Source organism: Zonotrichia albicollis, chromosome 7 (genome assembly GCF_047830755.1).
Source record: "Zonotrichia albicollis isolate bZonAlb1 chromosome 7, bZonAlb1.hap1, whole genome shotgun sequence".
Lineage (NCBI taxonomy): Eukaryota > Metazoa > Chordata > Aves > Passeriformes > Passerellidae > Zonotrichia > Zonotrichia albicollis.
In genome coordinates this window covers 37,793,191-37,807,500 of record NC_133825.1, presented here as the reverse complement: position 1 = coordinate 37,807,500, position 14,310 = coordinate 37,793,191, and the positions used below count along the sequence as shown (strand labels likewise).

At 58.1% G+C, this 14,310-nt stretch overlaps 1 protein-coding gene across 1 annotated transcript; it reads left to right on the top strand.

Annotated features, from left to right (window-relative positions):
• The first annotated feature begins 5,540 nt into the window (after positions 1 to 5,540).
• Positions 5,541 to 12,359, top strand: KAZALD1 (Kazal type serine peptidase inhibitor domain 1). Its single transcript, XM_005481153.4, has 5 exons — positions 5,541 to 5,788; positions 7,293 to 7,893; positions 9,101 to 9,261; positions 10,257 to 10,404; positions 10,619 to 12,359. The coding sequence occupies exons 2-5, from the start codon at positions 7,392 to 7,394 to the stop codon at positions 10,702 to 10,704; spliced, it is 897 nt and encodes a 298-aa protein (XP_005481210.1). The 5' UTR covers positions 5,541 to 5,788; positions 7,293 to 7,391; the 3' UTR covers positions 10,705 to 12,359.
• Positions 12,360 to 14,310: the final 1,951 nt, after the last annotated feature.

Sequence of the window (14,310 nt, the reverse complement as noted above, 5' to 3'; positions counted from 1 at the left end):
CTGGCTGGCCTGGCATGTGTTTAAGCTTATCCAGCTGTCAGGAGGGTTTTTTTTAGTACAGTCGGCTTTGGACCTCGCTGCTGCGCAGAGAGCTTTGCTAAGCTGCTGCCCTGGATGCTGCTGGTTTGGAGAGGCCAGAGTGTCACCCGGGCTCTGCCCACACTCACACCCCCTCTTGCAGCCTGCTCACAGGACAGCTCGGGCCCTGCTCCTGTGCCTTCCCTGCAGGACTATTTTTATCCCACTTTCTATGCACAGCTATCAGAGAGCACATTGCAGAGCACATCACTGCTGTCGCAGGACCCTGGCGAGCCCGTGGGCAGCAGCTGCCTCCCCCTCAGCCTTCTGTCTGACAGGGCAGCCAGAAGCAGCAGTGGATGTCCAGCCAGGGAGAGGAGGGATGGAGGCAGCTGCGCTCTGCAGTGCCCCATGCCGAATGACAGAGTGAAACCCCTGCAAAGGCCAAGATGGGCAGATACAGAGTGATGAGACAAGGGCCAGGCAGCCCAAAGCCACCCTGTGCCACAGCTTCCACAGCTGGCAGGGGCTGGCAGAGGCCAGGCTGGAGCTGCTTCCCTCAAGGGACAGCCAGAAAAACACCTGCACCCAGCACCTGCCCAGGGTGGGGAAGGAAGTGGATTGGGACAAGCACATCAGGGATCTGTCCCCCTCCTTCTCCCGGCCCCAGAATATTGCAAATATCTCCCCTGAGCCAGCCATTGGCAGCTTATAAATAATGCAGCCCCTTGCCGTGCAATAAGGGCTTGTCAGTAGCTATTCTGCTCTCATAAATTAAAGATGAAAAGGTACAAGGCTCTTGCCAGAAAAATGAAGACAAATTTTTAATAGCTTGCCAAGGCACAGGGAGATGGAGCGCTCAGGAAAAATGAATTACGTTTTTATTATGTGTTTTATTGTGGTATAATTGAACGGGATTATCTGAGAATACAATATATTTCCAGAGCAGTGTAAAGAAAACAAAAATAATGATGACACCTGCCTCCTCCCACACACACCACCCGGCTTTGCAGGGCCACCCTCCTTGTGTGTGCTGGCTGGGAGCTGGCCCTGAGCTGCTGGAGGCCACGAGAGGCAGAGATGGAAATGGGAGGGCCATGGGACCAGAGACACAGATGCTTGGGGTGGCTGGGTCTGGCTGCATGGGTCTGGCCAGGCTGACTCTGGGCTAACCCCAAGAGACCCCCAAGAGCCGTGAGGCTGGGATACAGGGCAGTGTGGTGTGGCACACAGAGCCACTGAGGGTCTTCATCTGTCACCTGCTTTCATTCCATTCCTGAGATCCCCTTTGGTCTGTCCCACACCTGCACAAGCCAGCACCACTAGGCAGAGACATGAAAAACTCAGTACTGGAGCACTGCAGCTCCGGGCTGCTCAGCCATGGGGTCTGTTCTCTCCTGGAGCCAGCAGCGGTGCCGATTCAGCCACTTCCCTGCACTAGGGGGAACCGTGGATTCCCCTGACTGGGGAAGAGAAATCTCACTTGGCCGGTGAGTTTTGGGGTGTTGACAAGTCCCAAAGGGACACTGCTGCCTCTGCAGGGGAGCCCAGGATGCAGTAGGGAAGCAAGGATGCTCAGTCCCTCCCGAGATGGCTCATCACAGAGGTCAAGGGCCAGTCCCAGAAAGAGAGCAGCTGGATGTCCCCAGGGGTGCTGGGGGTGCTGGGCGGCGCTGGGCTGGGGACATCGATTGGTCCCTGGCATTTTTAATGAGCTGCCCGACCACATGCTTTAACCTTGCCCATAATGAGGGCGAGCAGCAGCAATTCCTACCGCCTCAGCCGGCTCCCCCAGCCTTAATGAGCTAATCAATACTTGTTCTCAGCTTAATTTCCAGCTAATTGCTCTTTAATGACGCCTGGAAATGGGCAGCCTCTTGCAGGGGGGAGCGGGCAGCCTCCCCCTCCCCAGCGCCCGTCCCCAGCGGCAGCGGGTGCCGGGGTGCTGGCAGCAGGTCACCTTCCCTGGCTGTGTCCCAGCCCTGCCGGGCTCCTGGAGCCTGGGGAAGGGGAGGGTGGCAAAGACGGCAGCGGCCGCGGTGCTACTGAGCTGGCAGCACCCTCTGGAGCACCCGCCCGTCTGGAGGGGCCGTGCAGCCCTGAGCACCAGGGCGGGCTGAACAGAGGATCCCACCGTCACAGGAGGATGTGCCCAAGCCCCTCAGGACATTACATCGCTCCCGGGCTCGGCTCACAGTGGGGCTTTTAGCGGGCAGGAAGATAAGGGTGGTGGGGCTGAGGTGTGCATGCATTACTGCAGGTTCTGCAGCCCCCAGGTACAGGGTCAGTGTCACCGCAAGGGGACGAGGCCAGTGGTGCCCTGGAGGTGGCAGCAGAGACCCCGCAGCCTCCACGGCACCCGGGGTCGGGGCAGCCCTGCGGGCCGGGCGGGACCGCCGGGCCCCGATTGCCGCGGGCTGCGGGAGGAGCCGGGCGGGTCTCGGGCCCTGGAACCCGTGCTCACCCGGCAACGCGGTGTCAAAATTGGCACGGTCGTGGCAGTGCGAGGACATCCCGGGAATGCAGCCCCCGCCGTCTTTTCGGTTCCTGCCCCCGGGTTATTGGGCTTGCGCTGGGATGGGGCTGATGGGAAAGCCTCAGGATTCCTGCCGGGATGGAGCTGAGCCGCGGCTCTTGTCGGGGACCCCGGGCAGTCCGGACACCGGGGCGTCCCTCACCGTTCGGGACGCGCCTCGGGGCCAGGTGACCCTGCGCACAGCTGCAACCGCTTCCCCAAGAATTTGCTGACAGGCTGGTTCTTCGGAGGAATTTGGTCTGGAAAAGCCTGGAGAAACCTGAGCCTGGCTGCTTCCTAGAGCAGGTCCGGCCTGGCACGCAGGCGGGGTGACCTGCCTGTTCCCCTGCCTTGTCCCCACAGTGGAACCCTGGAATGTGGCTGGGCCCCTCGAGAGCCACAGCCTTGGGCTGGCCAGAACCGGGCTGTTCCAGGCTGTCAGACAGCAGCAAGCAGAGAGTGTATTTGACATGAAACAGAGAGATTTGGTTTACTATCAGAAGGAGACCCCCATGGCCCAGGCAGCGTGCTGGCAGCATTGTCCCAGGATCTCTGGTGACATGTGCTTCTGCTGTGACATAACCCACATTCCCAGCCCCGCTAGCCCAGCCCCAGTGCTGCTCGCCAGCCCTGCCTGACATGACGTACGTTGAGTCACTTGGCCCGGGGCTTTGTTTTTCCAGAGTGGATTCTTCCCTTGGCTTTGTCTGCCATAAACCCCAGATTGCTATGGGGTGTCTGGGGGATCAGCCCAAAGCTGCAGGGGGGTCAGCGGGGCCAGGAGCCCTGTGATATCCCTGACTGGATGAGATGTGTTTCATTCTAAAGGCAGAGCTCTGGAGGGATGACAAGGATGGGGGCCTGCCAGGAGTACCCATGGACTCCTGGCTTCTATCACAACATGACCATCACAACATGAGAAAAGAGTTATGGGGAGCAACCCACCAGGAAGGGAGGAGCAGACTTCGGTGCTTTAGGTTCAACTTTCAAAGCTCAGTTCCAGGAGCTTCACTGGGCTCATGAAAAGTGAGGAAAGAGAGAAAACTAGCCAGCACTGGTAGGGAGCCAGGAATGCAATTTACCCAAGTGCCAGGCCATGCCGGGCTGCGATCACCCTTTTCCCCACAAAGCTGTCAAGCAACCTAAGCCACAAACCCCATTTGCAGCCACGGCTGTGTTGATTGACTTCAGGTGTGATTGAGCAGAAGTCCTTGTTAAGCACAGGTTAGATCTTCCACCTCTCATTCATAGCTGCTACTGTCTATTAACACATTCAATAGTCTCATTAAGCGGGAGGTTTAATTAACTGCCACGTTTGAGCTCCATCTTGTTGAGCTGAGCTAAGCTGCCCTTGGTTTTCTGAGGCTGGGTTGTATTTTGTATTCCTCCACGACTGGAGCTGCTCCTACTCAGACCTGTGTTTGGATTTCACCTTTGGCCAGGGGTTCTCCCCACTTAGTGGCTGATGCTGCCTTGATGCTCAGGTGAATTCAGCCACCCAGAGGCCACAATAATCCCATGAAGATAAGACACACCAAGTGTTTGGGCCATGGCACATGGGAGGAGGAACCACGTGTGGGAAAGGACAGCAGCAATGGGGCCTGTTCCCCCTTGCCAAAGGCAAGACACAGAAATAACCCAAAACATTGATGGACTGTTTTCAGCAGTGCCTGGGATTTAAATGCTGGCTCTGTTTCTGTGCTGGCCAGCAGCTTTGTGAGCAGGAGATGGCATACAGGGCCAGGCTTGCTTCACTGCCTTGCCGCCTGTGTGGATCAGGGACAAGTGAGGGTGTGCAGGAATGCCTGAACATGCAAGTCCTTCATCCCAAAGCAGGAAAGGTGGTGTGGCAGGGATAGCCCAGGAGGCTCAGCACTCCTGTCTGAGGCTCAGCATTACAGTCTGTCTCCTCTCTGCTCAGGCTCTGACCCAGCATGTAGGAAAACCTCAGCCCTTCCTGACTTTTTCCCTGCTCCCAAAACAGCTGCAGCCCCAGCTGCTCAGCAATTCATGGATGCTGGACCTGAAAACTTGTGGCATGTGGGAACTGAACTCAATAGGTTGGACAAGGGGAGCCAGGGGAGGAGGCAGCCCTGAGCCAAGGGGCTGGGGGCCACAGAGGGGGAGTGGGACATGAGGCTGAAGGCAGAGCTGGCAGGAAACCCCACTCTGCAGCAGGGGGCTGGGGAGGGGAGCTTGGCCGGCAGAGGCAGATTTAAGGGGGCTGAAGCCTGCTGCATTTTCCGTTCGTTAGACATGGCTGGACTCACAATGTCACCGAGCAAAAACCTGGAACCCAGAACAAATTAGCAGGAGGGTGTTGGAAAGCAAAAGCAGATTTTTGCAGCATGGTGAAGCAAACCAGATCCTTAAAAGGGGTCCTGCTTTGCTTGAGCTTCATGGAGGAAGTAAATCCCACAAATTCCTTGCCTGGAGAGGAGCAGGCTGTGTGATCCCTCCCGGCATGGCATCCAGAGCAAGATGCAAAGGCCCAGTGTGTTTGTGCTGCAAAGGCAGGCTGGCTCCCCACTCCTCAGTGCCAATTCCAGAGGGAAACTGAGGCAGGGAGCAGCGAAGCAGCTTTCTGGGAAGGTGTGGATCCCCAGCCCTGTGCACATGGGTTTTGCATTGCTGTGGCAGGATACAGCGGCACCATTGCTCCCAATGGCTCCACTCCAGCCAAGGGAGCGCCGTGGTTCACATCCCAATGACCCCTTCACACTCGGCCCCTGGCGTGAGGCGAGTGCAGACATTCCCAGGAGTTATCCCCCCATTTCCTTACAGCAGCTGCTCAACTTTTCAGTCTGTGTTTCCTCACCAAATTACAGCCTAAGAGATGCTTTTGACCACTTCCTTAGCCATGCCCTCCTCTCCCATTCACTTGTCCCCAAGGACTGCTGCCAAGTTGGACTGCAAAGGGGGGGACCCCAGTCCCTTCCTGCCCCACGGACGGGGCGGAGCATCAGCCCAGGTGCCGCACACCGCGGGGTGATTCCAGCGGGGAGGTGCAGGCGCCGGGGAGCGGAGCGGCAGAGCCCCGGGGCCAGGCTGGGTGCGTGGCGGGCCCGCGGCAGGGAAGGGGTGCCAGGCAGCCCGTGTCCCGGTCCAGGGCCGGGCCGCGGGCCCGGAGAGGGGCGGGGGGATTCACGTTTCGCTGACATCACGGCGGTGCAGGAGCGGCCGGGGGCCGGCAGCCCCGGGGGCCGGCAGCCCCGCAGCCACGGCCGCCGCGCACCCCCGGCACCGGCGCCTCCGGTAAGTTGCGGCTGACGGCGGGGGGGCTCCGGGGGGACCCCAAGGGACGTCGTGCCCCTTCCCAGCGCTGTTCCAGCACCCCCAGCTCCTGCACCCCAGGCATGCGGAGCCAGAGACCAACTTTTCAGTTTCCCCGTACCCTTTCTCCGGCCCCCCACATCCATCGGGGCATGGAGCCCTACTCCGTACGGACTGCGGTGGGGTGGGCGAGGGGGGGGCTCCGGCACTGGGACCCTCTGCCCCTTTCCACCCCTGGGGCGCCTGCTGGTCTCTGGTAAAGGGGTCAAATCTTCACGGTTTTTTATCTGGGGGATGCAAATGTGTAACCCAATATCCGGGCCATCCCCACCCCATCTCTGAGCTGTGTTAGCCCCGAGAGTGGCCGTGTAACTGAGGGGCTGCAGCTTGCCCTTCGCTGCTGTTCCCAGCGGGAGGGGCGGGCAGGGGACAGCCTGTCTCCCCAGGTCCCTTCCCCAGCCCCGCTCGCTCATGCTGAGTCGCCCCGGGGCGGAGGACCGTAATTTCACCCATCTCAGGGAGGGCAGCCAGGGTGTAATAGGGGCAGGGAGGGATGTTGGCAAAGGGATTTGGTTCACTGTCACCCTCTCTGGGGACAGGCTCTGAGATGCCAAGTTTTCCCCCCCAGGGAGAGATGGGAAGCCCGGAGTCGATCAGCTTCTTCTTTCCCTGAGTAGGTAATGCAGGCTTGGGGTTTGAGGGCAGGGTCCCTGCCGTGCTGGTACACGCTGACCATACTGGGTTTGCTGTCAGTCCAGTGGTTGCTCACTTGTGCACTGAGTCCTCCATGCTCAGCTTCATTTGCCTGTGTGATAACTGAGGGGGTCACAAAACCTTCTGGGCAGTGGACATTTTTTCCCCTGCTCAAATAGGTGGTGCCTAAAAAGAGGGGTTACAGTAGAGGGAGAGAAGTAGAACAAAAGCCAGGCATGAGTGGGAGCGTCCTCCTGGCTTGGGTGCCTCCAGCATAGAAAGAGCACCTTGTCTGCAGGATCAGCCACTCCATTGTGCTTGTATGGATGGTGAGGGAGGAAAAACTGTTCGTGACTCTTGCAAAGCAGTGGGGAAAGGAAAAGGGCTTGAGAGCAACTTTCTGACAGGAGACCAGGAGCGGGGTATGAAGGAGCTGAATCACAATGTTGTAGAACAGCCTGTCCAGTGCCCTGCCAGCCCTGTGGCTTCCCAGGCTATGCTGGGGTCAGAGGAGGCTGAACTTCACGTGCTGAGCTGCCAAGGGATCAAGGATGAAACCTCCTGGGCTGGGGTCATCAGCACCATCTCTCCAGAAGATGCTCAGTGTCTCAGGGCAGGAGCTGGCTGGGGAGCTGCAGGGTGCAAAGGCCGTGACTGCAGGGCTGGGGATGAGAGGGGCTGGGACCAACCCTACCCTGCACATCATGCAGTGCTGCTGCTCAGAGCAAGCCAGCCAGGAGGCAGAGTGGGAGACACTTCCTGCACCAGTAACACACTTTCTCCCTCCTCACAGGCCAGGATGGCTCCTCAGATCTAGACAAGGAGACCAGAGCAGTGCCAGAAATCCCCATCCAGGTGACAGTGGGACTGGGATAGAGGAGCTGCCGTGAGGATGTCCGAAGCCAAGCCCCTCAGCATCTCTTGCCTCGTGCTCTCCTTGCTCTCCCTGCCCTGGGCTTTGCTCCAGCTGGGCCAGGCTTTTCCCAGCACCTCTGACTACCTGCAGCGGGGCTGGCAGCGGCTGCTGGAGGAAGGGGAGGGCTGCGCCGAGTGCCAGCCAGAGGAGTGCCCGACGCCGCGCGGATGCCTGGCAGGCACGGTGCGGGACGCCTGCGACTGCTGCTGGGAATGTGCCAACCTGGAGGGACAGATCTGTGACCTGGACAACACCAACCACTTCTACGGCAAGTGTGGGGAGCACCTGGAGTGCCGGCTGGATGCTGGGGACCTGCGGCACGGGGAGGTGCCTGAGCCCCAGTGCGCCTGCCTGTCCCACCTGGCCCTCTGCGGCTCTGACGGCAAAACCTACGCCCAGATCTGCCGGTTCCTGGAGGCTGCCCGTGCCCACCCTGATGCCAACCTCACCGTGGCCCATGAAGGTCCCTGCGAGTCAGGTAGTGGCCCTGGAGCTGTGGGAAGAGCCAAGCAAGGGGGTCTGGCTTAACTGTTTCACCTGGCAGCAAAACCAGGGACAGGACTGCGCTGGGGGCTGCTCCCTGCATTGCCAGGTTCCCACCAGTACCCTCATCCCCTGCTCTGGGGGAGTCCCTTGCAGATCCAGTGCTTGGAGAAATCTGGGAGCAGCTTTGCCAAGAGGGAGTGGAGTTTATGGAAGCAAAAAATCCTGCTGGAGCAGATGGGGAAGTTCCAGGGAATTGTTAGCGAATTCTTGGCGGCAGGGCTGGGTTCACACTGGCCTGTTGCTCCTGAGAAATGTGCCTGCCTCCTGCAAATAGAAACCAGGGTTGGTTTGGCTTGGCTGTGTGATTTCCACCTCCCAGTTAAAACTCAGGAGGGGGTTGAGAGGGGACAGTGTAGCAGGAAGGCCATGCCCCATCCTGCCCAGCCCAGCACAGGTCACCCAGTGATGTCACTGCAGCCTGAGGGGTGCCAAGGCTGACCTTATCTTCTGTAGATCATCATCTATTTTCCCAGGTGTATTTGGAGGTGGAAACCTTCCCTTGAGCTCTGGCTCATGCTATGGGCCAGGTCATGGAGCAGTGTTTGAGCAGGACAATCCTCACTGTCCCTCTGGGGAAGGGATGTGGAACATGGAGCTGTTGGCTCCATCCAGGACATGGGGACCTGCTCCCTCCCTTCATTGCTGGCACCAGCCCTGTGTCAGAGCAGAGGCCTCACCTGGCTGGAAGCTGAACTACCTCATCCATCCTCACCAGCTCAGGCTGGATGAGCACCCTTGACCTTTCCCACCCAGGAGGAGCATGCTCCAATGGCTCAGGAGAGCTTTGTTTGTGACATTGCTGTCATTGCAATGTTACAAAACCCATTGCAGCTCTTCCTGCTGCGTGTGGCGCTTGAGCATCACTGCACAGGCAGGGAAACTGAGGCCAGCAGGGATGGCAACCCTCCGTGGACTGGGGGGCTTGTGGGGGGAGCTCCCAGTCCCAGCTGTGAGGAGGGCCCATGTCCTTGGGAAATGTGGGGGTCTGCCATGGGAGGGAGAGGAGACAGACATGGGAAGGGTCCCAGGATCTCTGTGTGAACCAAAGGCTCCAGAGAGCAGCCCAGGAGAGTCCGTGGGACATGCCAAGGCTGGGACCTCTTCTGAGCCCAGCCTGCTCTCCTCTACCCCCCTCCCAGAGCCTCAGATCACCTCTCCTCCCTATGACACATGGAACATCACCGGGCAGGATGTCATCTTCGGCTGCGAGGTCTTCGCCTACCCCATGGCATCCATTGAGTGGAGGAAGGATGGAATGGAGATGCTGCTGCCTGGAGATGACCCCCACATCTCTGTCCAGGTGAGGGGTGTGCCTGGGGCATTGAAGACAACCCCAGAGTGACACAGTGCTCCTCAGAGCCCATGGACAACCAGACCTGAGAGTGGCCATACTCTGGGAATGGCCAAGCCTGGCTGCCTGGGGATGGGAAGGGGTCACTGGAGGCTCTGTAACACGAGGACTGACTGAGCCAGGGCTGGTGTCTCAGTGGTAGGAGCCATCAGCGTAGATCTCTCCTGTGATTTCCTCTAGTAATTTTTGAGCTTTTACATAGAGTCCTGCAGCAGGGAGTTTGCCACTTGCCTGCCTTTAGTTTGCTGTGTGTGCTGGCTTCACTTGCAGTCTTGCTGGCAGGGCTGGAAAGAGAGAGGCAAAGAGGAAAAAGGACTTCCCTAGTGCCTTACAGCCTGGGCTGTCCTCTGGTCCTACCAGCACACTCAGACAGTTCCTGCCCTTTTTTCCCATCAGCAGGCCTTCTCTCCCAGAGCTGGCAGACCCAGGGGTCAGCATCCTGCCTGTGGCCAGCCCCAAATATAGCACCCAGCTGAGTCTACATAGCTATTAGAGGGCGTGGGCAGAGTCAAAGGGGCCATGCACCTCAGCCAGACACCAACGAGGAAGGAACTGTGGTGGGATGGACTGAGGGAGCCAGAGGAGCAGGTGGAACCTGCACCATGGCCCCCTTCCATCTTTCTGCCCTTCAAGCCTCCCCACATCTGGTTGCAGGGTCTGGGTGAAGATCTTCACCCCAAGCAGGACTACCCTGCCTGGTTGGAGGAAACTCTACTGTCCTCCACCCCTGGCCACCACAGCATAATAACATCCTGCAAACACAGCTGCAGCCCAGATGGGTCAGGACAAGCTTATTTATTCCTGGGGATAAACAGAAAATAGCATGGCTGCTGCCAGAGCAATCCTGGAGCCTCAGTGCCAGTGGGAAGGGGACCAGGGCTCTGTGGCACAGACTCCCTCTTGCTCCTGCCACCAGTGCTGACAGAAACCCTCCCTTCTTGCAGTTCAGAGGCGGCCCCCAGAAATACGAGGTGACAGGCTGGCTCCAGATCCAGGGCGTGCGGGTGACGGACGAGGGCACGTACCGCTGCTTCGCCAGGAACAGGCTCGGGGAGGTGGTGGCACTGGCCAGCCTGACCGTCTTCACTCCGGGTGAGCAGCACGTGCTTGTCCCCCTGCTCTCCTGGGGACGTGGGAAGGAGTGTCTGGGCACTGTGCACCAGTGTGGCAGGAGCTGCTGGAGCGTGGGGCTGTGCTGGGGATGCCTCAGAGAGCTGCTGTGCATGGTTTGGCTTTGGTCCTGGTGGGGAAGGGGACGGGCACAGCAGGGTGGCAATGTCACACTGTCCCCATGGTGCCATTTCAGACCAACTCAATCTGACAGACTTCTCCCTGCTGAAGCCCCGCACAACACCTGAGGACTACAGGGAGAGTGAGGAGGACTACTACTAGCCCAGAGATGGCATGTTCAGCTGCAGAGACCACCTTGCCCACAGCGACCCTTCCCTGGGCCTGGGGACATCTCTGGAGCAAGCATCCTCCGGCCCAAAACTCCTTTTCTGAACAATCCTGGCATGACAGCCTGGTTTTTGGGGTGGGGGACAGGGTGACACAACCTTTTGGGGTGCTGGGGGATGGGATACTGGCTGCTTGGCAAGGGCTGGGACCAGGGACAGCTCAGGGTGGATCTGCCCTCTGTCACTGAGTGGAGACACAATGGTAGGTAGGACACTGTGGGGACAGCTGTGCTGTGTGTGATGAGGTTTGGGGGTGGGGATGGAGACAGCCTCCTCTGGGAGAGTGAGGCCAGGGCAGGAGCACTGTGTCCTGTGTGAATAATTTTTGGGGAAGCTGGAGCAGAGAGCTGGGACCTGACTGTGATAACCAGCATGTCACAGCCCCCTGGCCCCCTCCATCTGCTCTGTATCCCCCAAGCACAGAGACATCCCAGCTTCTCCCAGAACCTGAGGAACCTGCTGCCAAAACACCCTTCTCTTCTGTTTTGTTTTTAACCAGAAAAGTAGTGATTTGAGGAAACCAGGCACTTGTGGCTTTCAGAGCTGTCTTTTCTCCAGCTGAACCACCCTTGTGGTCAGAAACACTTTGGCCTTTTTTTGACTGACTTAATTTTTCCCTTCCATGCCTTTGACTGACCTCATGCTTTCCTTTGTCATTTCAGTTGATGTTATTTAAAACATACATGTAGGTCAAAGCCAAGGCTGGCTGACTGTCCTGCATCCACAAGGATGATTATGGGGGTGAGGAAGGGTGCAAAAACTGTGGATGCTGCCTTGTCCATTGTGGGGTGCTTGAGTTGAGGAGCCCTCCTGCACATCCCAGTGCTCACAGCTGGTCCTGCTGTGGGTCCTGCCCTTCCCACCCCACCTGGGGATGGGGGTGCCCAGCAGACAATCTCCTATGCAGTGGTGATGCATCAGCTCCAACCACTGCACTCCCATGTGTTTGGATCCCATCCCACTGCTGCCCATTTTCATTTGGGGTCCTGAGTTCTGTGACACTGGGGTCTCCACCCAGGTGACCACAGCTCTGTCAAGTGTGGAGCAGCTCTGTGACTAGTTGGTGAAGTAAAGGGGTGCTCCAGTTTCCACTGGAAACATTATATTAAAAAAACCACCACCTACCTCCCAGAGCTGGTGATTTGGAGCAAACTTTAATTTGGGGGCACAGGAAGGAAGCTCAGAACTGCACTATGCTGCTCACTGCCCAGAGAGGGCTGTCAGGAGCCTTCCTCTGGGCATTCTGAGGCTGAGCTCCATTCAAGGGGTGCTTTGTCCCCCAAAGCCGCAGCATTCACAGGACTTCTGGTGCTCAGAAGCTCCATATGGACCAAACCCCTCCCAGTTACTCAGTCCCAGCTCTGGGGAGGCCCAGAGCTGCGGCAGAGAGCCAGACCCTGTGAGAGAGGAATTGGCAGACACCGGGCAGGAGCAGGCAAGACGCAATAAGGATGGTGGCTCAGGTCCCGTGCTACTCTCCTTCACATGGTTTTTCTTTTCTTTTCTTCCTTTTTCTCTTGAGAGCTGGCTCAGATGACACAATTACGGCACTGAAACCTGAACAAGCAAATAAAAGGGATTTGTCTGGAACTGGCAGCAGAGCAAAATTCCTGCAGACGGTGAGGCTGGGCCAGTTCTGGCCCCCTGCACCACAGCTTGACAGGGCACTGCTGCCCTGCCTGCTGGGGTGCCTACCCTTTCTGGCAGGAAACCCCTTCTCAGGCAGAGAAATGCAAAAGCCATTGATGCCTCAGCTTCTCCTTCCATCTAAGAGCACAACAGAATCCTCCTGGGCTGCTCCATCAGAGTTGGAGAGTGTTCAGGAGGGATCGGGGACAGAAGTGTGCCATTGGCTTTTATTTTGCTTTTTTTGGGTGTAAAACATTCTTTCAGAGAAGCTGGGCCTTTTTTTATCCATCCTGATCCCCTTCCTGTTTTGCACACAAATGAGCCGGTGGAACTGGGCCACACTCAGGCTGAGGCTGCCACGGGGAAATCTGAGAGCCTCCTGGAGCTTGGGCAGTCAGGAGCTGCTTGCTGGGCTCCCTGCCGGTGCCCGGGGCTGGCCCCCAGCCAGGGCTGCCATGCCAACCCTCCTCAGGGCCAGGCTTGCCCTGCCTGTGCTGGCACACACCCAGGTCGTGCTGGTGTGGTGCAGCTTTAGTCTGGCTGGAGAGAGTCGGATGTGTCACAGCTCCATCCCTGGCTCTCCGTGTGCTCTGCAGGACAATGTCCTGCCTGGGCATCTGCATTAGGGTCTGAGCCCTTGCCCCCCTCTGCCTCACACCCAATGCCTTCACACCCTGTAGGGAGATGGCAGGGAATGCTGGTGGCTCCTGCCTGGCAGGAAGAGCGGTGGGGATGTGGTGACTGAGAGAGGGGGAATTTGAGCAAAAGCTCTTGGCCAAAATTAACCAAACCAAGGCCTGTGTGTCCCAGACTCCTCAGATCCCACTGTCTGACTGGCAAGATGGAGCTCAGCCAGTAGCAGGGCTCCACTCCCTGCAAGGTGAAGGGCAGCAAAGGGCTCCAGGGGCACAGAGAGGGCTGGTGTCTCCTCATCCCAGCTCCCAGCCTTGCCATTTCCAGTCACTTAAAAATTAAAGAAGCCAATATTGCTGCACGGCTGGAATCGGTCACTGCCACAGAGCTTAATTGAGGTTATTTGTTGGCTCTTACAACATTTGGTCATCTCTGCTGCTGGCTGCTCACATGTTTCCTGCAGCCCTGAGGAGGGGCACCCCAGGCTCTGCAGATCCTGTTCTCAGCTCCAGGCATGCAGAGGGTCTTGGGGACCTGACCAAACCTGGTGTCCCTGTGGGTTCAGAGGGTGTGCCCCAATGCATGCAGCACCAAACTCCTTTCCTGGCTGAAATTTGGTGCAGTTGCTTTCTGGGGATAGGGGGAGCTGAGCAGCTCCTGCCAGCCCAGCTGACTGCACTCAGAGCACCTGGTCAGGTGAGCCCAGAGGTCAGGCTGATGTCAGAGACCAGGAGAGCTGGACTGGGAAGTGTTGACATGGCCACTGGCCCAGGCAAAGCACCCACACCTCCTGGCCACCTGGGAGGAGCAGGGTGTGGGTACTTCCCAGGGCACCAGAGGTCACCGAGAGCCTGGGTACAAAGAAGAGATGGCTTGTTCTGCCAGGACCTGAGATAACCTGGAGATGCACTCTCTGAGCAGCTGCCAACCACAGGGTTTTGTGGTCTGCAGGGAAAACTCACCGAGTCTGGCAAGTAATACACCCGTGTAACATAGACATACTGCCCCGTGTGCCCCTGGGCAGGAGGCACATGGAATCATGGAATAGTTTGGATTGGAAGGGACCTCAGAGGTCACTTAGTTTCAATGCCCCTCCATGGGCAGGGACACCTTCCACTAGGCCAGGTTGCTCAGGGCCCCACCCAGCCTGGTCTTGAACACTTCTGGGGCTGGGGAGCCCACAACTTCTCTGGGCACCCTATGCCGGTTCCTCACCATCCTCACAAAAAAGAATTTCCTTCTAATATCTGACCTAAACTTACTTTCTTTCAGTTTAAAG